The sequence below is a fragment of the Gorilla gorilla genome, chromosome 16 (genome assembly GCF_029281585.2).
Source record: "Gorilla gorilla gorilla isolate KB3781 chromosome 16, NHGRI_mGorGor1-v2.1_pri, whole genome shotgun sequence".
Lineage (NCBI taxonomy): Eukaryota > Metazoa > Chordata > Mammalia > Primates > Hominidae > Gorilla > Gorilla gorilla.
The window spans coordinates 24,972,369-24,999,911 of record NC_073240.2 but is presented as its reverse complement, the minus strand read 5'-3'; the positions used below and the strand labels follow the sequence as shown (position 1 = coordinate 24,999,911).

General features: G+C 42.5%; 1 protein-coding gene across 1 annotated transcript; it reads left to right on the top strand.

Annotated features, from left to right (window-relative positions):
• The first annotated feature begins 3,299 nt into the window (after positions 1 to 3,299).
• Positions 3,300 to 27,543, top strand: LOC101153208 (golgin subfamily A member 6-like protein 24). Its single transcript, XM_063698729.1, has 10 exons — positions 3,300 to 3,410; positions 21,146 to 21,274; positions 22,085 to 22,114; positions 22,373 to 22,423; positions 22,512 to 22,808; positions 24,067 to 24,125; positions 24,455 to 24,596; positions 24,891 to 25,450; positions 25,568 to 25,889; positions 25,966 to 27,543. The coding sequence occupies exons 1-10, from the start codon at positions 3,300 to 3,302 to the stop codon at positions 27,541 to 27,543; spliced, it is 3,279 nt and encodes a 1,092-aa protein (XP_063554799.1).

The window sequence follows — 27,543 nt, the reverse complement described above, 5'->3', positions numbered from 1 at the left end:
TTGATATATATAAGCAGAAAAAATTATAGGTTAAGTGAACAAAAGTCTAATTTTAATAATAAAAACAGTAATGGCATCTCTGTCAATTCCAAGATTTGAGTCATGTTACAGACCCAGAATCCCTTGAATTAAAGAGCGCTATTTCACCTTGAGGATGATATACTACCAACAATTTATACTGTTCATATTTATCCCAGCCTTCCTCAAAGAAAGCCGTAGCTTTTTACTAAGATTATTGTGCATTAGAAAAGTAAAATAATTAGACCTTTCGGTGACTACTTGACACTGTCTCCTAACTGACACTAATTCAGGAGACTCAAACCATCACTGTATACAGTTTCATATACTCTAGAGTAAGGATGTATATATGAAAGTCAGGTGATCAATGGAGTTTTAGCTCAGGTCTGTCTCATAGTAGATCTCTGAACCAGTCCTGTGTGTTTTCTTTGTTTAATTTTAGAATGCATGATGGAAACAGACATACTGAGCAGTTGGCATAATCCCCACATTGGTTTCCTAATGTGTAGAGAGATAGTCATTATTATGATAAGAAAGGCAAGTAGGCAAGTGGAAGCCTCTAGAACCGGTGCTATGTATGAAAATAGTAAACCAAAAGCAACTGCACATTTCTGTAATGATTGCAGAAATTATTTTCACCATCAGGGACTTGAAGCATGCACAGGTGGTGATTCTCACCATATCCCTATTTAGTTCTCTCATTTGGCCTGTGCTGAGGACACATGGATCTCGGAATGTGGCCACAGATTATTGAAAGCTTAACCAGGTGTTGACTCCAGATGCAGCTGCTGTACCAGATGTAATTCCATTGACTGAGCAAATTATTACATGACCTGGTTGAGTTGTGAGTTGTATGCAGCTATTAATCTAGCAAATGCCTTTTTCTCCTTCCCTGTCATTCAGATTCACTAGAAGTTTGCTTTCAGCTGGCAAGGCAAGGAATACATCTTCACTGCCCCACTTCGGGGATACAGTAAGTCTTCACTTAATGCCATTGATAGTTTATTGGAAAGTGAAACTTTAAGCAAAACGATGTGTAACAAAACCATTTTTTCTCATCAATGTTGTAACAAAAGCCGTTGAACAAAACAATATTATTTGGGGACCTGCTGTGTGTTGTTTTGCTTAAAGTCACACTTTTCCAAGAACTTATCAGAATGACTTTAAGTGATAACTTACTGAAAATAAACTCTCCAGCTCTATGTCAAAATGTACTTCACAAGAATCTTGACAGTCTTTCCTTTCCATATGATATCACACAGGCCTATCACATTGACGATATTAGAATGACTGGACCTAGTGAGCAAGAAGTAGTAAATACTCTAGACTTATTGGCAAAACATTTTCTTGTCAGAGGATGGGAAATAAATGCACCTAAAATTCAGGGATCTTCTACCTAAGTGAGATTACCAGGGTACCAGTGGTGTGGAGCATGATCATTTATCCTTCTAAGATGAATTAATAAGTTGTCACATCTGGCCTTTCCTACGACAAACCAAAAAAAAAAAAAAAAAGAAAAAGAGGCACAATGTCTAGAGGGACTGTTTGGATAATGAGGCAACACATACATCAGTTGCGTATGCCACCCAACCCCATTTACCGAGTGACTCATAAAGCTATGAGTTTTGAGTGGGCTCCAGAACAAAAGAAGGTTCTGTAACTGGTCCAGGCTGCTGTACAAGCTTCTCTGACAACTGGGCCACATGATTCAGCAGATTCACTGGTGTCTGAAGTGCCAGTGCAGATAAAAATGTTGTTTGGTGTCTTTGGCTGGTCTCCTTAGGTGAATCACAGCACAGGCTCTTAGGATTTTGGTGCAAAGTTCTATCATTCTCCTCAGATAACTGTTCTTTTTTTGAGAAACAGTTATTGGCCTGCAGTTGGGTGTTAGCAGAACACTTACCATGCATCCTCAGCTACCCATGATGAACTATGTGTCATCTGACCCACCTGGCCAGAAATTTCAGGTAGACAGCAGCAACATTATGAAATGCAAGGGGTTTATATATGATTGAGCCAGAACAGGCCCTAAGGCACAAATAAGTTAAATGAAAAAGTGGTCAAAATGCCATGGTCTCCACTCCTGCTAAACGGCCTTCTCTTTCCCCACTGAATGCATGGTCTTAAGGGAACTTCCTATGACCAGTCAACAGAGAAATTAAAAGCTAGGATCTGTCTACAGATGGTTTTGCATACTATGCAGGCACTACACAATGGTGGGCATTTGCAACACTACAGCCTCTGTTTCGGACATCTCTGGAGGACAATGGTGAAGAGAAATCTGCCTAGTCAGCAGACCTTTAGACAGTGCACCTAGTTGTGCACTTTCTTGAAAGAAAAAATGGCCAGACATGCAATTATATACTGATTCATGGGCTGCTGCCAATGGTTTGGCAGGATATTCAGGGACTTGGAAGGAAAATTGTTGAAAAATTGGTGACAAAGATGTTTGAGAAAGAGGTCTGATAATATATATACTTCTCTGAGTGAGCAAAAACCACCAAGATATTTATTGCCCATGTGAATACTCACTAAACGGTGACCTTAAGAGGAGAGGATTTTAATAATCAAATGGATAGAAGATTCGTTCTTTGGATATTAGTCAGCCTATTTCCCAGTAACATGTCATCATCCATTGGGTTCATGAACAAAGTGTTTATTGTGACAGGGATGGGGGTTAAGTATAGGCTTAGCAACATGGACTTCCAGTCACCAAGACTGACGTGACTATGGCCACTGCGGAGAGCCCAATCTACCAGCAGCACTGTACCCCCATTATGGCACCATTTCCCAGGTAATCAGCTGGCTACCTTGTGACATATTAAATAAACTGGACCACTTCCATCAAGGAAGAGCCAGTGTTTATTTTCTTATTGGAATAAACACTCTGGAAATAAAATTGCATTTCCTTCATGTACTGATTCTGCCAAAACTATCGCTTGTGGACTTACAGAATGTCTTATCCACAATCATGGTAATTCTACACAGCATTGTTAATCATGGAACTCACTTCACCAAAAAGACGTGTGGTAATCGGCCCATACTCATGGAATTCAGTGGTTTTACCATGTTCCCCACCACCTTGAAGCAACTGGCTTCATGGAACAGTGAAGTGGCCTTTACAAAAGTTGACTGAGTCACAACAGTAGCTAACAGGCAATACTTTGTAGGGCTGGGGCAAGGTTCTCCAACAGACTGTATATATTTTAAATTAGGGTCTAATATATGGTACAGTTTCTCTGATATCTAGGATCCATGGATCCATGAATTAAGGGGTGGAAATGGGAAAAGCACTGATAGGGACAGGAGGCAAGGAAATTCTGGGCAGAAGAGGGTGGGTCCCCAGCGAGGGCCTGACCCTCAAGCTGAAAGGCCTGATACCATGGTCCAAAGTGAGAATTTATATCCCTGTGTTCCCACTAGAATGTTGCCTTTTCCAAAACCACCCATGGCCCACACTGCTCCCCATTCTGTGCCTATAAAAAACACAAAATTCAGCCAGAGAGGGCAGTGAAACAGCAGGAGACTATGGTTGACCATTGGAGAGAAGCGGCTTGACTTCAGAGGGACAGTTGATGGTGTAGCTTCGGATAGGAGTCTGGCCGGGGATGGCTGGACTTCAGGGTATGATTACCTTCCCACTCCCTCACCCTTTCAGCTCCCCTTCCCACTCAAAGCCACTTTCATTGACAATAAAATCCCCTACATTTACCATCTTCAATTCGTTTGTGGAACCTCATTCCTCCTGGACTCCAGACAAGAACTTGGGTGCCATGAGTGCAGGTGCAAAAGACTGTCACACTAACCCTCCGCTGAGCTGTTAACACTTAAGCCGTCTGCAGATGGCTGAGCTAAAAGAGCACCATAACACTTCTTCTGGGGCTTCAGGGGTCGTGGGCACACCCCCTAGATGCTGCTGCAGGGCCTGTATGGAGTTTGCTCCTGCCTGCACCCAAAAGTGCTTGCCCTGGCTCCTGTACCCACTCACATGTGTGCTCCCTCCGGTGTTCCCATGGGAATGCAGCAGGGAAATATCCTGCTTCAGCACAACATACTATTATTCCCAGCGACCCACTAATTTTTTTCTTGCTGTTCTTATGACTTTTTGCTTGTGTGGCCTAGAGTTTTTATTTCCAAAGGAATGCTTCCACCAGAAGACACAACCATAATTCAATCAGACTAGAATTTGAGACTGCCACTCCATCACTTCGGACTTCTCATGTCTGAATCAACAGGCAAAGAAGAGAGTTATGATGCCACCTGGAGTGACTGATAGATTTCCAATGGGAAATTGACCTGCTCCTCCACAATGGAAGTGTGGAAGAATATATTTGGAATACAGGGAATTTGTTAGACATTTCTTAGTAATGTGATATCCTTCAATTAAAGTGATTAGAAAACTACAGCGTCCTAGCCTAGGCAGGACTACTGATTGTCAAGATCCTTTAGGAATGAAATTTTGGGTAACCCATGAAGTAAACAACCACAACCAGCTGAGGTGCTTGCTGAAGGCAAGGGGAGTACAGAATAGGCAGCAGAAGAAAATAGTTACAAATACCAACTACATCCTTGCCACAATTTATAGAAAGAAGAATTTTTTGTAATGATCATGAGCATCTCCTTATTTTGTTAAAATGTGCTTTTGGGTATGTAACAAATATATTTTTTATTTTCTCTTATTTTCTTATCTATCAAATGTGTATTAGCTTTATATCATAGTATTTTAATGTCATAATATTTAAGTTATGGGATATCAAGGGGAGAAGTAGTACTCAAAGACTTTAATCTTTCTTCTGAAAGGGGTATTAATTAGTGCATTTTTGGTTGTATGCATGATAGTTGTATCATGTTAGGTCAAATTATGACTTTGTTATTATCTTCATTTGGAAATTAAGTATGGTTTAATGACATGCACATGAGTAAACAATTGACAAGCCGTAGCTTTGTGATGGTTAATTTTATGTGTCAACTTGACTGAGACACAGAATGCCCAGACATTTAGTTCGGCATTATTCTATATGTGTGTGAGATGTTTCTGGATGATAATAACACTGGAATCGGTGGACTGAGTAAAGAAGATTGCCCTCCCCAGTGTAGGTGGACCTTAGCTAATCCACTGAAGGCATGAATTGAACAAAAGGCTGAGAAGAGAGAATTTTCTCTCTCCCTGACTGTCTCCAAGCTGGGACATCAGTCTTCTGCCTTCAGACTCAGACTGGAACTTACAGCATCAGCTCTCCTGGCTTTCCTGCCTGCAGACTCAGACTCATGCTGCACTACTGACTCTCTAGGCTCCTAGGTTTTTGGACTGCAGATTTTGAGACTTCTCTGCTTCCACCATCGTGAAAGCTAACTTTCTATTATATGTATCTATAAATACATAGATATATATATATTTCATTATTAGTTGTGTTTCTCTGGAGGATTCTATCCATATAATGAGAAAGCCAAAACTATTAATTGTTGGAGTGGATATGGTGTAACCAACATAATTGTACATTTCCGGTATAATTACTTTGGAAAAATGTTTCAATACAGAATTTTTTTTTTTTTTTTTTTTTTTTTTTTTTTTTTTTGAGAAGGAGTCTGCTCTGTTACTCAGGCTGGAGTGCAGTGGCGCAATCTCGGCTCACTGCAAGCTCCGCCTCCCGGGTTCACGCCATTCTCCTGCCTCAGCCTCCCGAGTAGCTGGGACTACAGGTGCCCGTACCACGCCCGGCTAATTTTTTTTTTTTTTTTTTGTATTTTTAGTAGAGACGGGGTTTCACGGTGTTAGCCAGGATGGTCTCGATCTCCTGACCTCGTGATCTGCCCGCCTCGGCCTCCCAAAGTGCTGGGATTACAGGCGTGAGCCACTGTACCCGGCCTCAGAATTTTTTAAACTTATGACACAGCACTTCCTCTAGGCATGTAATCAAAATAATGGAATGATTCTGCTAGACACCACCTCCACCACGTACTAGGATATTCATAAAGCACTATTTTAATGGTCCCAAACTGGAGAAAAACTAAATGTTCATCAACATTTAGTAGAATGTTTAAAATGTTTTTATGTATACACAAATGTCAAGCATACAACAATGAGAATGAATAAACTACATCTCCACGAAAAAACCTAACTGTGTATCTCACAGATTTAAGGATAAGTAAAAGAAGCTGGATACAGAAACAAACCCACATAATTTATGACTACATAGTTATACAGTTAAAAATAGTCAGCTGGGTGCGGTGGCTCAGGCCTGTAATCCCAGCACTCTGGGGGAGCCGAGGCGGGTGGATCACGAAGTCAGGAGATCGAGACTATCCTGGCCAACATGGTGAAACTCTGTCTCTACTAAAATACAAAAAATTAGCTGGGCGTGGTGGCACGTGCCTGCAGTCCCAGCTACTCGGGAGGCTGAGGCAGGGGAATCGCTTGAACCCTGGAAGAGAAAATTGCAGTGAGCTGAGATCTCGCCACTACACTCCAGCCTGGCAACACAGTAAGACTCTATCTCAAAAAAAAAAAAAAGTCCAGATCAATCTATACTGTTAGAAACCAACATAAAAGTAGGTAACAATTTTAGTGATTGGAAGGGGACTTCTTTGGGCTGTTAATTATGATAATTATGTTAATTATAATTCATTAAATATGATATGATTGCATTTGTGTATTCAATTTGTGAGTATTTATAAAGCTGTGTACTTATTATTTGAGAATAAATGTTTGTATATATGTTACACTTCAACAGAAAATGTGTATTAAACATTTGTGAGGGGAATAATGGGTAACTGGGTGATGTGTTTCTGCAATAAAAAAAGTAGGTGAAATTATTCTTTTTTTATATACAAAATTGCTTTCTACTTTCTTAAGGAAACCATATAGACTAAACACAATGTTTGAACTTAATATATGCACGGCAAACTAGAGACAGAGAGTTACCAAGAGAGAGAAAGACAGGGATAAAGAACACACGCGCACACACACATTTGAGCCATGATACCTCCTTCAGATGCCGAGTAAGAAAGATATTGGTAGACAGAAGCTGGAAATTGTATTGCATGGAAGCATGTACTGGAAAGGCCACAGAGTAAGAATCAACAGAATTAATCCATATTGTGCCTCCTTGGGAGATTTTTGTTAAAATTGTAAAATATGTCTTAGTGCATTTTCTGTCCCCTTTCCTCATCAAAATATTTGTGGCTATTATTTTTCAAAAGGGAGAAAAATCATTCACCAATAACCAAACTGTCTAATTGATCTTCATTGAATATCCAGTGTGTAATAACTTGGGTTAACTTAATATTTTGAACCACTAGGTGTCCCTGTAAGCAAATGATTGAATAATTTCTAAAACTCAGCAAGCCTTGGAAAGTTTGACCAACATGATCAGGGAACTTGAGCTAACTGATGTATGTAAAACACCAGGCCGACCTATTCCTGTCTGATTAATAAATTGGCCTGAGCGCGGTGGCTCACGCCTGCGATCCCAGCACCCCGGGAGGCCGAGGAGAGCGGATAACCTGAGGTCAGGAGATTGAGACCAGCCTTACCAACATGGAGAAAACCCATCTCATCTCCAACAACAAAAACAAAAATATGTATATATAATGAGCCGAGCATGGTGGTTCAGGCCTGCAATCCCAGCCACTCGGGAGGCTGTAGCAGGAGAACCACCCAAACCCGGGAGGCGGAGGCTGTGGGGAACACAGACTGCGCCACTGCATTCCAGCCTGGGCAACAAGAGCAAAACTCCGTCTCAAAAAAAAAAAAAAAAAAAAAAAAAAGAGACCTGGTTTCACCATGTTGCCCAGGCCGGCCTGGAACTCCTAGGCTCAAGCGATCCGCAGCGCTCCGCCGTCCAAAGTCCTGAGATCACAACCGTGAGCCGCCACGCCAGGCCAATCTATTCCTTTCTGATTAATAAATTGGGCCTGGCGCGGTGGTTCATGCCTGCAATCCCAGCACCCCGTGGCTCACTCCTGCAATCCCAGCACCCCGGGAGGCCAAGGCAGGCGGATAAACTGAGGTCGGGAATTTGAGACCAGCCTGACAAAAAGGAGAAACCTCGTCTGTACCAAAATAAATAAATAAATAAATAAATACAAAATACAAAATTAGGCGGATATGGTGGTACGGTGGTTCACGTCTGCAATCCCAGCCCCTTGAGAGGCTGAGGCAGAACAACCCAAACCCAGGAGGCAGAGGCCGCGGGGAGCCGAGACCGCGCCACTGCACTCCAGCCTGGGCAACAAGAGCGAAACTCTGCCTGAAAAAAAAAAAAAAAAAAAGTGACTGGTTTTCACCATGTTGCCCAAGCCGGTCTGGAACTCCTAGGCTTAAATGATAATCCGCGCTCGGCTGTCCAAAGTCCTGGGATCACAAGCGTGAGCCACCACGCCAGGCCGATCTATTCCTTTCCGATTAATAAATTGGGCCTTGCGCGCTGGCTCACCCTGCAATCCCAGCACCCCAGGAGGCCGAGCCAGGCACATAACCTGAGGTCGGGAGTATGAGACCAGCCTAGCCAACAGGGAGAAATCTCGTCTGTACCAATAATAATAATAATAATACTACAAAATGAGCCGGGCATGGTGGCTCATGCCTGCAATCCCACCCACTCAGGAGGCTGAGACAGGAGAACCACCCAAACCCGGAGGCGGAGGCCGTGGGGAGCCAAGACGGCGCCATTGCACTCCAGCAGGGCAACATGAGCGAAACTCCTCCTCAAAATAAAATAAAATAAAATAAAAAGACACCTGGTTTCACCATGTTGCCCAGGCCCGTCTGGAACTCCTAGGCCCCGCGCTCGGCCGTCCAAAGTCCTGGGATCACAAGCCTGAGCCACCACGCCAGGCCGATCTATTCCTTTCTGATTAGTAAACTGGGCAGGGCAGGTGATCTATCCTGGAGAATGTTCTCTGTGAGCTTAATATTGTGTATGCTGTTGCTATTGGATGGAATGTTCTGTATATGTGTGCTAGGTCCATTTGATCTAATGCGTCATTCAAGTCTCATGTTTTCTTATTAATTTTCTGCCTGAATAATCAGTCCATTGTTGAAAGTGATATATTCAAGTCCCTTACTATGATTGTATGGTAATCTCTCTCTCAAGAGCATTTCATATTTGTTTTATATTTTAAGTGCTCCAACGTTGAGTATATGTGTAATTGCTATTGTTATATCCTCTTCATAAATTGACCTTTTTATCATCATATAATGTTCTTATGTGTCTCCTATTTCAGTTTTTGAGCTTTTCTCTTTGTTTTCATTTGCATGGAATATCTTTTTCCATCCCTTCATTTTCAGTTTGTGTGTGTCCTAAAATACAAGGTGAGCCTCTTACGGGCAGCGAATAGTTGGGGCTTGTTTCTTTATCCTTTCAGTTACTCTCTTTTTTGTAGGATTTAATGCATTTATGTTCAAGTTAATTATTGATAGGCAAGGGCTTACTACTACCATTTTGTTAATTGTTTTCTGGTTGTTTTGTAGATACTTTGTTTCTTTCTGCCTCTTATGCTGTCTTCCATTATGTGTTGGCCAACATGGAATAACAGAAATTTCAAAGAGCAATAGAATTCCAAGTCAATAAGTTAGACATGATTTAGTGATAGAATCTGTCTGTCAAAACCACAGTAAGCCTTGGACCAAAGAGATTAGTGAGAAAGCCCTTCTCAGTAAGAATTTAAATCTAAATCTAATAAGAAGCAAAATGTAGAAACAGATGTCTAAAAAAATAAAGCTACTATAATTAAAATTGTTTGACATGGGAACATAATCAACAAATAGAAAATTACTACCTAGTAGCATACAGAAGTAAAATCAGATATGTAAATATAGTGGTATTTCAATTTAGTTAGGAAAGTATATGCTACTACCCAGCATATACAAAAACATATTCCAAATGGATAAGAGGTCCAAGCATTACATAAGACAATTAGAAAAATAATGTTTATATTCTTTGAGTAAAGCCTCTGAAAATAAATCAAGTAATGCAGCATTTGCAAAGATAAAATAAGAGTAATTATAAAGTCTAATGATAAAATATAAACTTGGAAGAAGCATTTGAAGAGTATAAACAGACCAAATGGTTATTTGTCTACTAAATTAGGAAGTCCTATATATAAATATGAATATAACAACCAAATAGACAAATGTAAACTTAATAAAGATCTGCAATTAATAGAAACATGGATATAAAAGGTAATTAAATACACTAAAAAAGTTTAAAAACATGAATCATAAAATTGTCAACTTTGAAAGATTAGTTCCATCCATTGTTGACAATGACATAAGAAAAAGCATTCACATACATTTTATTCTGGACCAAAAGTTAACCTGGTACTGTTTAGACATAAAGCAAAGTTCACATATTTGTATCACTGCCCCAAATCTATGAGGTAAGTATAAGAGAAAAAATTCTTACAGAATTTTGTAGCTTCATTTAAAAAAAAATGGCTACATAAATTCTGGCAGAAATAGATAAAGATAAATGAGCAAAGTTGTTTATGAGAGTGTACAATAGCAAAAAAACAGATATTACCTAACCATCATATAGAGCTGGTATAATTTATAATAAACATCTCCATGAGGAAATTCAATGTTACTACTTTACTAAAGATGTTTATGTACTATAGAAGTGAACTAACAGTATGTATTTTCAAATGTGATTTAAAAACTGTATATTATCCTATTTTATTATATATCGGTCTATCTATATCATTTTTCCATGAGTATAAAAAAATAAGAAAAGGTACATACCAAATTGAAGGGCTGGAATGGAAAGAACATTTTTACTTTATATATGTCAAAATGAAAATAGTAATATTTAGAGAATTTTTAATTTCCTTTTTATCTTTTTTTGAAATTTCAAAAACTTGAGTTAAATCAAGTAACTGAAATACGGTGAGATATATACAATATTAGAAGAGTATACGTGATAGCACATAAACAGTAATAATTATTTGGGAGATTTTAAAAGTTTTGAAAATAAGGTGCCTTATCCATTGTTTTGAAGGGTAAAAATATAACTTTCCAAGTGATTATAGATTCTGAAAGCATATGAGACACAAAAAATTATAAGCACAAAGATGTAAACCATTTAAGGAACCACAAGTTCTTTGGAACTCTTGGACTAAAAATACAACTGTGAGATAAATCTCAAAAGAATGTTAAGAAACAGGTCATGAAAAGCCTTTCACGTCCTGCTAAAAAAATTTTATTCTATATTAGGGGTTGGGAATTTTCTTCTTACAGGGTCAGATAGTAAATATTTTAATTTAGCCTCTGTCAGAACTACTCAACTCTGTGTTGTAGTCAAAGCAGTGTGACAATGTGTAAATGGACAAGTACCGGTGTATTCCAATAAAACTTTATTTACAGAAAAGAGTACTCCAGTTCACAGAATGCAGTCTGCCATATTCTAGGGCCATGTGGAATCCATAAAATATGTTGTTAGAGATATGACCTAATTTTAAAAAGCATGAAATTACCTAAGAAGAATGTGGGGAAAAGGAGGTCTCAGGATCAAGTCCCAGGTTTTACCAAGATTTGGAAATTGCATGATGAGAAGTAACCAAGGATTCTCAGAAAGATCAGCCCATGAAACACAGTGAAAAACACAGTGTGGATGGCAGAAGCCAAGAAAAGTAAAACAAAGATCAGAATGTTCAGTATTGTAGAGTGCTGCTGAGTCAAATAAGATGCAGGAGGACATTTTCTCGTGGATGTACGGGATGGAAATTGTTGTGAGGAAACTCTGAAGTGGTCGTGATTGAGAATAGGTTAAAGAGAAACTGGAAGATAAGAAAGAGGATATCATTTAGCAAAATCTTAAAAACAAGCCTTGCTATGAAGACTAAGGAGGTAAAACAATAGCCAGGATGTACGGAGGAAACATTGTATTAAAAAAGAATGTATGTTTGGTTACTTGTCTTTAAGCTAGGCGGTATTTTAGTCAATGTTTACATGCATGCCTATTAGAACAAACTGGGAGAAGGAAATGAACTGTGCAGAAGAAAGGAAGCAAAATTACATGACATTAAGCAATAAGAGACTCAATTTTAGGAAAGAAAAAATACCTCCAGTATTTGTAGAAATAAAGTTTTGGTGGGAGGACACAAAGAGCAAAATTTATACTTCAAAAACTGTACTTCTGTTTTTGCAGTGCTTCATGTCATTTTTTTTATTTAACAAAACAATAAAATTGCGTTTTTCTTTCTATGTTTAAAAATAGATGTCTGGTCGCTGATGATTTCAATTGCACTATCATTAGTAAGAATGAAATAATTTGTGCCTTCATTTCTTAAAACTAAAGTGGGCTGGGTGCAGTGGCTCACGCCTGTAATCCTAGCACTTTCAGAGGCCGAGTCGGGCGGATCACGAGGTCAGGAGATGGAGCCCATCCTGGCTAACATGGTGAAACCCAATCTCTACTAACAAACAAACAAAAATTAGCCAGGTGTGGTGGTGGGCGCCTGTAGTCCCAGCTACTCAGGAGGCTGAGGAAGGAGAATGGCGTGAACCTGGGAGGCGGAGCTTGCAGTGAGCTGAGATCGTGCCACTGCACTCCAGCCTGGGCAACAGAGTGAGACTCCATCTCAAAAAAAAAGAAAAAAAAAAGCAAACTTGATTCCATATTTTCAAAACCATGAAGGAAAAGGAAACACATGGGAATGTGTTTTTTTTAATAGAAGAAAACAATATAAATCAATTCACCTCAGGAAATATTAACTAAAATATTGCTTTTAGTTGGTACAGATTCATATTGAACTGGGTAAATGTCTTAATATTACATCTCTTCCTTGTCAATGGAAAACCAATAGGTTCATGTTAGATATACGTTACATTTTGGAAGTGCAGTGTGAAACAATAGCTTAAAATTATGAATAAAAAAGAAAAGAGTACAAAAATGCTGTAAAGTAAATGACAGAACTCATTTCCTCCATAGTTGCAGAAAGAACCAAATATTGCTGACTCTGGATGGCCTCTGACAATATTCTGGGTTTGAAAATATTTCAAAACACAAATTCCTTTGAGGAATTTGGCTATATAATTTAACCTATTTGATTCTCATTTTGTTGTTGTTATATGAAAGTACATCTATCCTAGAGCAATCTTATAAATATTTGAGATCATAGAGAACATTGCATGTACAATAAGTTCTAGAGTCCCATATTCATGGACATTCAACATTCACTAAAGAACACCACCGTCTTAGAGTGTCTTCCACGTGTCAATAATTATAGTACAAAAATAGTTATATGGCCGGGCGCGGTGGCTCACGCCTGTAATCCCAGCACTTTGGGAGGCCGAGGCGGGCGGATCACGTGGTCAGGAGATCTAGGCCATCCTGGTTAACACAGTGAAACCCCGTCTCTAGTAAAAATACAAAAAATTAGCGGGGCGTGGGGGCGGGCGCCTGTAGTCCCAGCTATTCGGGAGGCTGAAGCAGGAGAATGGCGTGAACCCGGGAGGCGGAGCTTGCAGTGAACCGAGATCGCGCCACTGCACTCCAGCCTGGGCGACAGAGCGAGACTCCGTCCCAAAAAAAAAAAAAAAAAAAAAAAAAATTGTTATATATTTATATCTCTACCTATATTAAAAATTGACAAGTCCTACAAATAAAGCCTTTACAGGAATATATGAAGAATTATAGGTATGGAAACGGAAATATTTTAGCAAAAGTAAAATATAGTTTAGTAACATCAATGTTGTTGGACCCAGTTTAGAGAATCATTAATTTAGAATTTAAAGCCCTAATTATTTTCATTCTAAATTATTTTGAAGTGACCCAATAAAGGTAAGCAAAGAAATTTATTTAGAGTCATTCTCTTCCTTCTAAACACTTTGTACGCATTTTTTAATGTTAGCAAGTCTGAAAATCCTTGGAATAGGACTGGAGACAACATAAACAAAGAGATAAAAAATAGATAAGGAAAATAATGACAAAACTGAAAGAAATGAAATCTTGTGAGTGTTCCAAATACTTGGAAGCCAAGAGTCCCAGCTGTGTTACTGAAAATTTATCTCTATGCTAATATTCAGAAATCTACTAACAGATCTCGTGAAGAAATCCAGACTAGCAGTGATCGCATAAAGGAAACATCTGCCTGAGCAACTGTGTTTATTCCTTAATATAAAGCCTAGATATCCTAAGTTCACATATTCTTATTAAACTTTCAAGTTTATATTTTTAAGTACTAAAACATATATGCCATTAAAATGATACTCTTTTATTTTTCAAGTCTGTGTGCCTAGATACATTAATTTGGAAGAGACAAAGTTATCCCCATCTAGAACCTGAAGGAATCTATATTTTTAGGTTAGATGTTCTTCCATGCAAATTTATTGACTCAAAGATGTCTTCTGAATTAAGAAGAATCACGTTGTTGTTTTATGTTAAGACAGAAAGCATGTTTAGCTCTTTCATGCCCCATTCTAACTAAGTATAGAATTTTACGTGGTCTGCCTTCAGAGTTGTTTCACTGATATGTTCTTTTCCTTAGTAAGCGCCCTGGTATATAATAATACAGTCATCCCTCACATCCCTGGGAGGTTGATTGCAAGACTCCCGAGAATATAAAAATCCATGGATGCTCAAGTCTTTTATATAAAACAGTGTAGTATTTGCATACAGCTTATGCATCTCCTCCTGTATACTTTAAATCATCTGTAAATTATTTATAATAGCTAATGTTATATAAAAAGTGGTTATACTGTATTTTGATTTGTAATTTTACTGTTGTACTATTATTATTTTTTATTTTTATTTTTGTCTGATTTCCCCCATGCTGTTCTCATGATACTGAGTGAGTTCTCACAGATCTCATGGTTTTATAAGGCACTTTTTTCCCTTCTTCACTCTGAACTTCTCTCTCCTGCCACCATATGAAGAAGGATGTGTTTGCCTCCCCTTCTGCCATGATTGTAAGTTTCCAGAGGCCTCTCCAGCCATGTGGAACTGTGAGTCAATTAAACCTCTTTCCTTTATAAATTACCCAGTCTTGGATATGTCCTTATAGCAGCATGAGAATGGGCTAATACACATGGTTTTTTATTCATGGTTCTGAATCCACAACAACCTATGCCTCATGACTTCTACAGCACGCATGAAGACATTCGCTTTGCAATGTCATGGCTGCATCCATCCAGAATGCTATCTTAGCTCTGATGCATTTGATCTCCACTACACACAGGTGACTACTCTTTCCTTATCTGTGTGACTAACTGCTAATTTATTTTCATTCTGTCTCTCTAGTGGGTCTCATATCTATTTTTTTTAATCTCCTGTTATTTCTACCTACACACCATTTAAATAAAGTCCCAGACAGATCTCTCACCACCCATTTCTAGTGCTCCTCACTCATGCCAGTTTATAAGATCTCATATTTGTGTGAGGTCCAAACCCTTCAGAGACTTCTCATCACCCATTAATATCTTTCCCAGTCCACAGTTGTCCAGTCTGGTTAAAACCGTCAATATTATCTATGCTAATTCCTGCATTTCAGTCCACACAAATAACTATAAGACATTTGTACCTGATTTTTCCTATTACCTTACTCATATTTTATCCTTTATGGAGAAATTCTCACTTTTTCAGAATCTGACAAAATACTCCCCATCTTCACAGGCCCAATTAAAATATCACAATAGGTTCCTTGGATGGAAAGAAACCACTTTGCACTCTAAACTTCCATAGCATTCCACTTTCTGTCATTCTCCTTGTCACACTGCACTTCTACTTTGATTGTCTATGTCTGTATTTTTATACCCATTCTACGTGTTAGACCCTTAAGCTAAAGGAATGTGTCTTATGCATTGTTGAAGCACTCAGGTAGCACTAACTCTTTATGGACTGAAAGAACGAGGCTAAGAGAAAATGACATTGTAATTGTTTTTAGGAGTGTTAACTCAGCAACTTATAAACAGCAATGTTCCTTTACAACATTTTGATTGCTGTTTTTAACTGTGCATTACCAAACCCTACTTTCCTTTTTTAAAAATATCTGAGGTAGATTATGTAACTTTCTGGTAACTTTCAGCAGTTAAAATATAATCCCAAGTAACTGTTTTTATAGAATTATAATTTTTGTCTAAGAAATGGTAAAAGTATAAGCCTAGATATGTAACTACAAGTCTAGAGATGTATTTTTACTCTATTACATTCTTACTCCAAGAATGAAGTCATCATTTTGCAGTTTCAACTAAGGTAGTTTTAAGTGAAAAAGCACAAAAAATAAAAAAGTAGTTTTTTTCTAGTTTTATATTAATGCTGCAAAATCCGTCTTCAACACAGTAGCTATATAATAAATTTCATTGCAATCGAGCTTCTTTCTCATATGTGTTTGCATTTATTACTTTCAGTTAATAAATGAGTTATCTATAGTTTATCTAAACATCAGTTAACCAAAGATATCCATTGCTTATCCAAACATCAATCTCTTTGCTTTACAAATAAAAACTAACATAATCTTCAAAAGCGTAAGTCAGTTTTATTCTCTTAAAAAAGTACATGGTTGTTTCGAGGGGAGGAAATAATTTTTAAAACGATGTCTATAACATTTCACATTTAACATCATTTTAACAATTCTAATTCTAGAATTATTGTGTCTAATTCTAACACTGTGTCTAGCTTTACTTGGGTAAACAGAAATGTAGTAGGGAAGAGACAGCATGTTTAGCTTGCAATATCTAAGTAATTACTCATGTGGATATCTGGGAAGATAGCTCTCCATAGCCCCGCTGTCACTGACCTGTAATGCTTCTCCTGACGTCTTCGGTAAAATCCAACAGATTGCAAAGAAACTGGAATGCCTTGAAGAAATAGAGCTTTTTCGATGATGCCAGATTCAATAGACCTCTAATCCTTAGTAAAACAGTACAAAACAGTAGAATAACTTGATGCTTTCTAATATCAACTGAGGTTTTATTTGGGAGATTAACCAGAGGTTTGCACAAAAATGAAAGTGAAGACCATTACTCTTTAAAGAAACTAAGACTCTAGGTTTGGATCTCATTTGTGGAGCCCCACATTCCAAGTCATCTAATGTTCCTGTCTAGTTAGCTTGTAAAAGTCTACAAGGGAGGAAAACCCTTTTTTTCCTTAGTATAAGTGTATTATATGTTGATAGAAAGTTAAATGACAGTTTAATAAATGTACATCTAAATGAAATTTTTTAAAAAAGTACATGCCATGCTGTCACAGAGGCCAGTCATGTGTCATTAATGCTTTCTCAGTTTTGAGTGCTACCTCAATTCAATGTTGCTTAATGTTTCAAGTTACTTAAGCTCTATCCTTTCTCAGATAGTTTATCTCTTCAGATGAGACATAACATTAAAGAATCTAACCACACTTAAGAGATTATTTTACCTTTTGACTGCATAAACTCCATTTGAGATAATTACATTAGTGTTTGATGTTCTCTCTGCTTCTAACTACATTTATCCTTGCTCTGTGTTATTGGATAACACTGTGCTATAGATGGGAACCAGCTTCCTCCGCATCACACGTGATTTAAAAATGAGACAGAATAAATATACCCATCTGGGGCTATTAGGAATGGTCACTTAAGAGGCTATGGGTAAACACATTTTCCTATGTTCTTTTACCAGAACTTCCTAAAAATCTGGCTTTATTCTTCCCATCACACCAACACAGTTTAAAAGGAAACAGACGTTGTCATTCAGGTTCTTGTTTGTGCTAGACACTGTGCTATGATATTACACACATTACTTCTTTCTAATTCCTTCAAAAAAAGCTGATTTTATAACTGAGGCTCAAAGAAGTTAGCTCTTTCCTATGATCATGCAGGGAGGAAGTTGGTGGGGTGGGATTTTAAAGATCACTCTTTTCCATACCTCAGGCTGCAGCCCAAGGATAATCCAGAGATACTGAGAGTGAAGACATCTCCCACAAACGCCAGCATTTTCTCAGATATATGCAGTGATGTGCTGGTGAATAGGCCCAGAGAAGCTTTCATTTGTAGCATTTAGAGATTTACATAGGAGCTACCTTCCACTGGTACTTTTTCCCACTGCAAAACTCAGCCTAACACATTAACGGTGCCATCTCCAATAATTTCATGAACTCTAACAGTTGTGTTTTAAATACCCACTCTTTGATATACCACATCCTACACGTCCAGCCTGTTGACTTCAGTATTCTCAATTCATCAATCATCAATCCCGCCCTTAACTGCTTCCCCAGCTTCACTTCCCTATATATCAAGGTTTTCTGGGGCTTTACGTGGGATTGCAATTTAATTGATACTTCGTGGCAGCTGTATTTAAGCATATAGTGCGGTGAAGAGCAAGGAAAATAAGGGACCAGGGACTATGTAGAATCCTAAACCCAGGTTTTAAACTTTGAAGGCATTCCTGTATTATCTGGATTTAAATTATTTTAACTTGAATTTCTGATCCAATGCCCATTTTTTCGAACAGATTTCTTTCATTTTCTTACATGCTGTAAAAACATCCTTTTTTTTTTTTTCAGTGAAAATGACCTGCCATATGCCATATGCCATTAAGCTTCTCAGGCTTTATTTTTATTAGTTTACATTACATCCTCACTTAGCGGGATCTGGAAAAGCCTGAAAATCTAATTACATCAGTTAGCCAAAACTAGTTTTTAGATGCATCATTTTGATAGATTTTACATATTCCAGCTATACTTATTTTTTATAAACAGGGAGAAATTATGGTTTTCATGTATCAAAAGTAATAATTTTAAAGCAGAGAAAACCACAACAGTGGGGGTCAAGCCAGCTATTCCTCATGAGCCTCTCCCTAGGATGGCCTGCAACTTTGAGGAGTTACTCTTTGCCAGAGTGTTTTTAAACCCACAGCTATACCATAGACATAAAGAAGGGTAAGGCCTACATGAACTCTGCTCAGCTCAAACGCATGGTGAAATGAGCACTGAATGCTTGAGGACCTTTTTTGCTTGTTTGTTTTTTTGAGACGGAGTCTCTGTCCCCCAGGCTGGAGTGCAGTGGTGCGATCTTGGCTCACTGCAGGCTCCGCCTCCCGGGTTCACCCCATTCTCCTGCCTCAGCCTCCAGAGTAGCTGGGACTACAGGCGCCCGCCACCACAACCGGCTAATTTTTTGTATTTTTAGTAGAGACGGGGTTTCACCGTGTTAGCCAGGATGGTCTCGATCTCCTGACCTCGTGATCCGCCCGCCTCGGCCTCCCAATGTGCTGGGATTAGAGATGTGAGCCACCGCGCCCGGCCGAATGCTTGAGGACCTTTATGCACCACATTCAGTGACAGCTGTCAGCTGTGAGCGTAATTGTTAAGTTTTCATTATAGGGTTTCATTCAAAGCAATCTTTATTTATTTGAAGGCTAATATTAAAATGGGCATGTGGCAGTTGCACATTTTATGAGCAAAACTCTGCCTAAAACCATACCTATGAACCTAAACACTCAGGCATACACATGAAAAGCCATACACAGCCGGGCAAGGTGGCTCAAGAAAAAGGTAAAACTCACTGGGTTGCGGCACCCCAACCCCAACCCAGCCCCAGGCCCCCTCCCATGACAGAACATCTGCCAGAGTCCATGCCACTCCAGAGGCACACTGGGCTGGGTCCCCCCAGTGCCGCTGGGCTCCCCCAATCAAAATCTTCTCAGCCAGCCCCACTCCCTCAGCAGTCCTGCCCCGGCCCTTGCCAGTGACCCCAGGGTGACTTTGAGCCGGTGACCCCTGGGACTCTCCACTCCATACTCTGCCCTCACCTCCTATTACCCCAAAACTGACCTCCCTGGGCCCTTTGGGATTGTGTCTCCAAGGACCTGTGTGCCCCAGCACCTGCCCTCACCAGTCGCCCCAGGGTGACTTTGGCCAGGTGACTCCTGGGGCTCCCCGCTCCAAACTTGGCCCTCACCTCCAGTCGCCCCAAGCCCTACCTCCCTGGGCTCTTTGGGCTCACGTCTCCAAGGACCTGGGTCCCAACCCTGCGAACCCCTCCCCAACCTCAAAGAGGCAACTTGGGCATAGCACTGATGTGTCCCTGGCCCTCCACCACCCCACAGAGGAGTAAAATGTAGTGGTGTCACAGTCCCTCTAGGAACTGTCATTACTGCTGCAAGACTGGCCTTTGATCTTAGGACCCGTCCCCTAAGTGTTCTCACCCTGTTTCTGCTTCCTCTGGTTGCAGCACAGATTTCCAGCTGGAAGGGGAGTAGGGACCATGTGACCTAGCAGCGAGAAGTTTCAGGCTGCCTTACTCCCTTAACACAGACATTGACAGTTTGAAAAGCCTACACCTCCCCCTGTGAACTCAAAATGTTGACATTGTCTCTTGGTGGAAATGGGAGAACGGGTTTTGTTTGGTTTTCTCCCAGGCTTCTACTCTCCAGAGAGACTTTAACATTTTTTTCTAAGTTCTCCACCTCATATTTGAATTCTCCATGGTTCTGGGACCAGATTGCCCATCAGTCAGTGATCTCTGAAGTGAGATTTGTTCATCTTCTGTGGAATAGATCTTGGGAAACTGGACTTGACAACTTGAATCGTCCTCATCTCATCTCAACCTGGGGTACTTTGAGTGCCACAGGATACATATGGGGCATCTTTCTGAAGCATCAGTTTCCCTTGATTCTCTTGAGAGAGACAAAACATTAATGTTCTTACGGATGACAGTCACACAGATTTCTAAAAGTATACCAGACTTCTCACTGAAATGAATCTTGGGTTGTCCTCTTTCTGTTAAATTCCCAGATTTAACGGAAAAGCTGCCTTATGCCCTGAGGATACATTGATGTAAAAGTCTGAGAGGTAGTGGTGCACTTCTTCACACTAACAGATGTGTGAGGATGTATGACTGTAAACCACACAGTGTACACTTTCCTATCTACTTTTTACTTTTCTACCTCTGCTTCTGGTTTTGGTCCCTGGCAGCTGCGATTTGTGGCAAAACCCCAGAGCTCAGAATCAGAAGACTGAGTTTAAGTTCCATTATTGCCTTTTTTTTTAGCCATGGTATCAGTCCCTCTCAGTCACTAAGTGATTGCGACAACACCTCGTACAGTCGTTGATGGCATTAAATCAGATCATCTATGAGAGTATTTTGTATAAACTGTAAAGTGACTGTAGGAGCTTGTAGTTCTCATGAGTATCACTGCTCCTCTTTTCCACAGTTTACAGACTATCATCAGTGGAACAGTGCTGGTGTTGGTACTGGAGCAACCGACACCAAAAAGAAGAAAATAAATAATGGCACTAACCCTCAGACAACCACTTCTGGTGGTTGCCACTCACCTGAGGATGTAAGTCTTGGCTGGCCGGTCTCCTGAGGACAGGAGGCATAAGGGGGGGTAGAGGGTAACTGTTAAGATTGTGGAAGGAACAATTGCCGGGTACTGGATAAGAATTCTGGGTTTGAATCCTACCTCTCCAACTACTAGGGACATGATTTAGGGCAAATTGCTTGAGCTCTTTGGGCCTCTCTTTTCACATCGGTAAAATAGGGGTGGTAATGTTTTACTCACATTTGTGAAGTTTAAATCAGATTTGTTATTGTTGTTGTTTTTGTGTTAATCCCTAGTCCAGGGCCTGCTGTAAACTCCCCTCCTCTTTGGGCTTGCGTTTCCTGAGGAGGTAGAGTTAGAGAGTATCATAGGTTCTGTTCACTTTGAGAGTCTGAGATTTAAAGATTCAGTAGAATGGAAATCTTGGGGCCAAGGGCTCCTGTCTGCCTTTTCCGTCCTATATCCCAGCTGTGAAGAACCAACCCTGGCCCGTATGTGCTTGCTCAATGTTTGTTGAATGAATGCACCTTTCTAAATCACAAGCTGGCAGAAGGGTGGGCTTTTCTCACACTCCCTCTCTGAAGGTTTATGTTACTGTCTTTTTGAGATAATCTAGTTTCAGACTTTCAGTTCTGTGGCTGAGGGCAAAAACCAACAAAGACCCAAATCTCTTCTTTGGGAGTTGAGAGTTTACCACTTCATGTTCCCATTGGGTCTGAGAACTTTGCCCTTTAAAATCCATTCCTGACCCCTGCGTACCGCTTCCTGGCCTGGGGAATAGAGTCTAGGGGGCCACCCTCAGTCACCTTCCTTTGACTCTCCCCACAGAAACAACAGAACCGAGCGCAGCTGAAAGAAGTAACGTGATTTGTTTGCTCACGACATGACTGCTGGGTTTGGAGGGCACTCAGATGTAGAGGCCCGTCTCATCTCGCCTACTCCCAGCTTGGGGAAGAAGGCTCACCCCCAAGATTCCACCCCATCCCCACAGGGTCCCTGATAACCTGGTCCCATGGGTGCGCCTGTCCTGGGGCATTGGTGCCATTCTGGGGGCATGTCTCTTGCTGTGGATCTCTGCCTCCCCCTAGTAAGAGCTCTGTCTTCCTCTTTCTACAGGAAAAGAAAGCAAGCCACCAACATCAGGAAGCCCTAAGGCGGGAGATAGAGGTGAGTGGAGGGTGTGAAGTTCCCTCCTGTCCTCTGGAGAAGGTTTCTTTGCTTCTCTTTCAGCACTTGCTTGTCTTTTCTCCCAAAGGCCCAGGATCATACAATACGAATTCTCATGTGTCAGAAAACTGAACTGGAGACAGCGCTCTATTACAGCCAGGATGCTGCCAGGAAATTTGAAGATGGGAACCTGGGCACCCCATCATCCTTCAACCTGGCACTTTCACAGGCCTTTAGGGGGAGTCCTTTGGGCTGCGTCTCAACCTCTCTCATTCCAGGAGAGTCCAAGGATCTCGCCGGCCGCTTGCATCATTCCTGGCACTTTGCAGGAGAGTTACAGCGGGCTGTCTCTGCTGTGTCCACATGGCACAAGAAGGCAGACAGGGTAAGTCCAATCACCTCCCCAGTCTCCTGGGATCCCTGCTTCGCAGATGGAGGAATGAGCCTAAAGGTCCCTCCTGCAGGATGCAGTGTCCTGCCCAGAAGATAGTATGGGTCATTTCTTGCTGCTTTTGTGTGTGGTTATTAGAGGCAGGTTGGGGCTGAGTCAGCTGCTGTGGGTGAGTTGGGGGGCACTGTGGGGAGCGAGCACTGGACACAGAGCTCCAAGGCCAAGAGCCTGCCCTGCCCATACTTGGCTGTGGCCTTGACCAAGTCCTAGGCAGGGGTTAAGGTATTTGTACCATGAAGGTACAGAAGAGTATCTTTAGTATGTTATCATTTGTGTAGAGAGAGGGAACACACATAAGAGTGCGTGTGCGTGTGTGTGTGTGTGTACATATTATGGTAACATACATAAAAACATATTTGTAAGGATTCATAAAAAACTCAGGAGACAGGAACAGTGTGTGGGGGGTAGATATTTCCCTTCTCTACCTTCTGAGTTTTGGACTATGCCAATGTATCATTCTTTCAAAAGGTCAACAAAGGATTAATTTCCTCCTCCTTATCTGTGCCCCTACCCCCAGGGAAAGAATGGGCTTAGAGAATCAGATACACCTGGGTGTTGAAATCCCAGCTCTGTCAAAGTGATCTTAGGCAACCATTTAACTTTTAATACCCCATGTTTTTCATCTACACAATAGAGGTAATAATGGTAACCGTCTCCTATGGAGGTTATGAGGATTAAATGGGATTGTTAACATAGTGCCTGGTGAAGCACTCAAGAAAGGTTCCAACAGTGGTAGTAATAACAGTAATAACAATAGCAATATTATCTGATATCTCTGGGCCCCTGTTAGCCAGCTATCAATTCGATCTCTTTCCCTGTCCCTTCTACCCTTACTGAGTTCTTTGAAAAACAAGTGAGAGCCAGGTGTGGTAGCGCACGCCTGTAATCCCAGCTACTTAGGAGGCTGAGGCAGAATTGCTTGAACCCGGGAGGCGGAGGTTGTCATGGGGCGAGATTGCGCCATTGCACTCCAGCCTGGGCAACAAGAGCAAAACTCCATCTCTAAAAGAAGAAAAAGAGAAAAAAAAAGAAAAACAAATGAGACCATGGGCTTGGAATTGCCTTGAGAACATGTCGGGTGTGATGGAGAGTGAGGGAGTGTTACTGCGGAGTATCAGTGTAGCTGTTGTTCCTGGTCGGCCAGCTGCTCCTCTGCCTGCTCTGTCCTGACTTAACCTTTCTCTATTTGCAGTACATCGAGGAGTTAACAAAGGAGAGGGACGCCCTGAGTCTGGAACTGTACAGGAACACGTAGGATGGGGGAAGGTGGGATGGGAGGTCTGAGAGCCCTTAGCGTGGGTGGTGTGCTGGGAGGTGGTGGGTACAGGTGAGCATGGTAGGGGGTCATACAGGTTTACATGTGTGCGCAGGGAAGCTCCAGTGACGGCTGTGCCACTGACTCATGGGGTAGCCTCAGGCAACTCATGTCTTCTCTCTGGCCTGCCACCTGGGACTTTTAATTCCTGGGGTCCCTTCCAGTGCCACGGTTCTGTGCTTGTGGGGCGAGAGTAGAGGGTTGATCACCAAAGCAGTCCTTTCTGTTCTTCGTTCATTCCTTTCTCTACTGCCTCGGGCCATAGCATAACCAATGAGGAGCTGAAGAAGAAAAATGCCGAACTACAAGAAAAACTTCGACTTGCAGAATCTGAAAAGTCTGAGATCCAGCTCAACGTGAAGGAGCTAAAAAGGAAACTGGAGAGGGACAAAATCCTGCTGCCACAGGTGAGCGGCTGCAGCCCCTGGGGTGTGGGAGCAGCATCCGGCTGGGACATGGTCTAGGGATCATGTAAGGTATGGGGAGGGTCCAGCCAAGAGCTGGAAAATTTGGGTCCTTGTTCTGGTCCCACCATAGAATCCTCTAGAGTGTGCTAAAAATCTACAAATTTGGGGCCCTGCCTGGGAAATCAGAACCTCAGTGTTAGGGCTTAAAAAATTTTTTTAAAGAATCATAGATGAAAACCATTATTTTATAGATTGCATTTATATAGCTAGTTCATAAGTCTATTTCCTTTTGAGGTTCAAACCAACACTTTGCAGGAGGAGATGTGGAGGCAGGAGGAGGAGCTACGGGAGCAGGAAAAGAAGATAGGGAAGCAGGAGGAGAAGATGTGGAGACAGGAGCAGAGGCTGCGGGACCAGGAGGGGAAGATGCGGGAGCAGGAGGAGATGTGGAGACAGGAGAAGAGGCTGCGAGAGCAGGAGAAGGAGCTGCGGGAGCAGGAGAAGCAGCTGCGGGAGCAGGAGAAGGAGCTGCGGGAGCAGGAGGAGCAGATGCGGGAGCAGGAGGAGAAGATGTGGGAGCAGGAGAAGATGCGGGAGCAGGAAGAGGAGATGTGGAGACAGGAGGAGAGGCTGTGGGAGCAGGAGAAGCAGATGCGGGAGCAGGAGCAGAAGATGCGGGACCAAGAGGAGAGGATGTGGGAGCAGGACGAGAGGCTGCGGGAGAAGGAGGAGAGGATGCGGGAGCAGGAGAAGATGTGGGAGCAGGTGGAGAAGATGCGGGAGGAGAAGAAGATGCAGGAGCAGGAGAAGAAGACGCGGGACCAGGAGGAGAAGATGCAAGAGGAGGAGAGGATGCAGGAGCGGGAGAAGAAGATGCGGGAAGAGGAGGAGAAGATGCAAGAGGAGGAGAGGATGCAGGAGCGGGAGAAGAAGATGCGGGAAGAGGAGGAGAAGATGCAAGAGGAGGAGAGGATGCAGGAGCGGGAGAAGAAGATGCGGGAAGAGGAGGAGACGATGCGGGAGCAGGAGGAGAAGATGCAGAAGCAGGAGGAGAATATGAGGGAGCAGGAAGAGAAGGTGTGGGAGCAGGAAGAGAAGGTGTGGGAGCAGCAGAGGCTGCCGGAACAGAAGGAGAAGCTGTGGGAACACGAGAAGATGCAGGAGCAGGAGGAGAAGATATGGGAGCAGGAGGAGAAGATACGGGACCAGGAGGAGATGTGGGGGCAGGAGAAGAAGATGTGGGGGCAGGAGAAGAAGATGTGGGGGCAGGAGAAGATGCGGGAGCAGGAAGATGTGGAGACAGGAGGAGAGGCTGCAGGAGCAGGAGAAGCAGATGTGGGAGCAGGAGAAGCAGATTTGGGAGCAGGAGGAGAAGATGCGGGATCAGGAGCAGAAGATGTGGGACCAGGAGGAGAGGATGTGGGAGCAGGAGGGGAAGATGCAGGAGCAGGATGAGAGGCTGCGGGAGAAGGAGGAGAGAATGCGGGAGCAGAAGAAGATGTGGCAGCAGGTGGAGAAGATGCGGGAGGAGGAGAAGATGCGGGAGGAGAAGAAGACGCAGGAGCAGAAGAAGACATGGGACCAGGAGGAGAAGATGCGAGAGGAGGAGAGGATGCGGGAGCGGGAGAAGAAGATGCGGGAGGAGGAGGTGATGATGCGGGAGCAGGAGGAGATGTGGGAGCAGGAAGAGAAGATGCAGGAGGAGAAGATGTGGGAGCAGGAGGAGAAGATGCGGGATCAGGAGCAGAAGATGTGGGGCCAGGAGGAGAAGATGTGGGACCAGGAGGAGAGGATGTGGGAGCAGGATGAGAGGCTGCGGGAGAAGGAGGAGAGAATGTGGGAGCAGAAGAAGATGTGGCAGCAGGTGGAGAAGATGCGGGAGGAGAAGAAGACGCAGGAGCAGGAGAAGAAGACATGGGACCAGGAGGAGAAGATGCGAGAGGAGGACAGCATTCGGGAGTGGGAGAAGAAGATGCGGGAGGAGGAGGAGATGATGCGGGAGCAGGAGGAGAAGATGCAGGAGCAGGAAGAGAAGATGTGGGAGCAGGAGGAGAAGATGTGGGAGCAGGAGGAGAAGATGTGGGAGCAGGAGGAGAAGATGCGGGAGCAGGAGGAGAAGATGCGGGAGCAGGAGGAGAAGATGCGGGAGCAGGAGGAGAAGATGTGGGAGCAGGAGGAGAAGATGTGGGAGCAGGAGGAGAAGATGTGGGAGCAGGAGGAGAAGATGTGGGAGCAGCAGAGGCTGCCGGAACAGAAGGAGAAGCTGTGGGAACACGAGAAGATGCAGGAGCAGGAGGAGAAGATGCAGGAGCAGGAGGAGAAGATACGGGACCAGGCGGAGAAGATGCGGGACCAGGCGGAGAAGATGTGGGGCCAGGAGGAGAAGATGTGGGAGCAGGAGGAGAAGATGTGGGAGCAGGAGGAGAAGATGTGGGAGCAGCAGAGGCTGCCGGAACAGAAGGAGAAGCTGTGGGAACACGAGAAGATGCAGGAGCAGGTGGAGAAGATGCAGGAGCAGGAGGAGAAGATATGGGAGCAGGAGGAGAAGATGCGGGACCAGGCGGAGAAGATGTGGGGCCAGGAGGAGAAGATGTGGGGGCAGGAGGAGAAGATGCGAGAGAAGGAGGAGAAGATGCGAGAGAAGGAGGAGAGGATACGAGAGCAGAAAGAGAACATGCAGGAGAGGCTGCCAGAGCACGAGGAGCGGTGCTCAGAGCCCTGCCTCCCTCCCTCCAAAGTTCTTTGTAATATGAGCCACACTGGCAGTGTGGAGCCTGCAGGAGGAGAGGCTGGGGAGGGTTCTCCGCAGGACAACCCCACTGCACAGATCATGCAGCTGTTTTGTGGGATGAAGAATGCCCAGCAGCGCCCAGGATTAGGCAGCAACTCCTGCATCCCATTCTTCTACCGAGGAGACAAGAAAAAGATGAAGATCATCAATATCTAA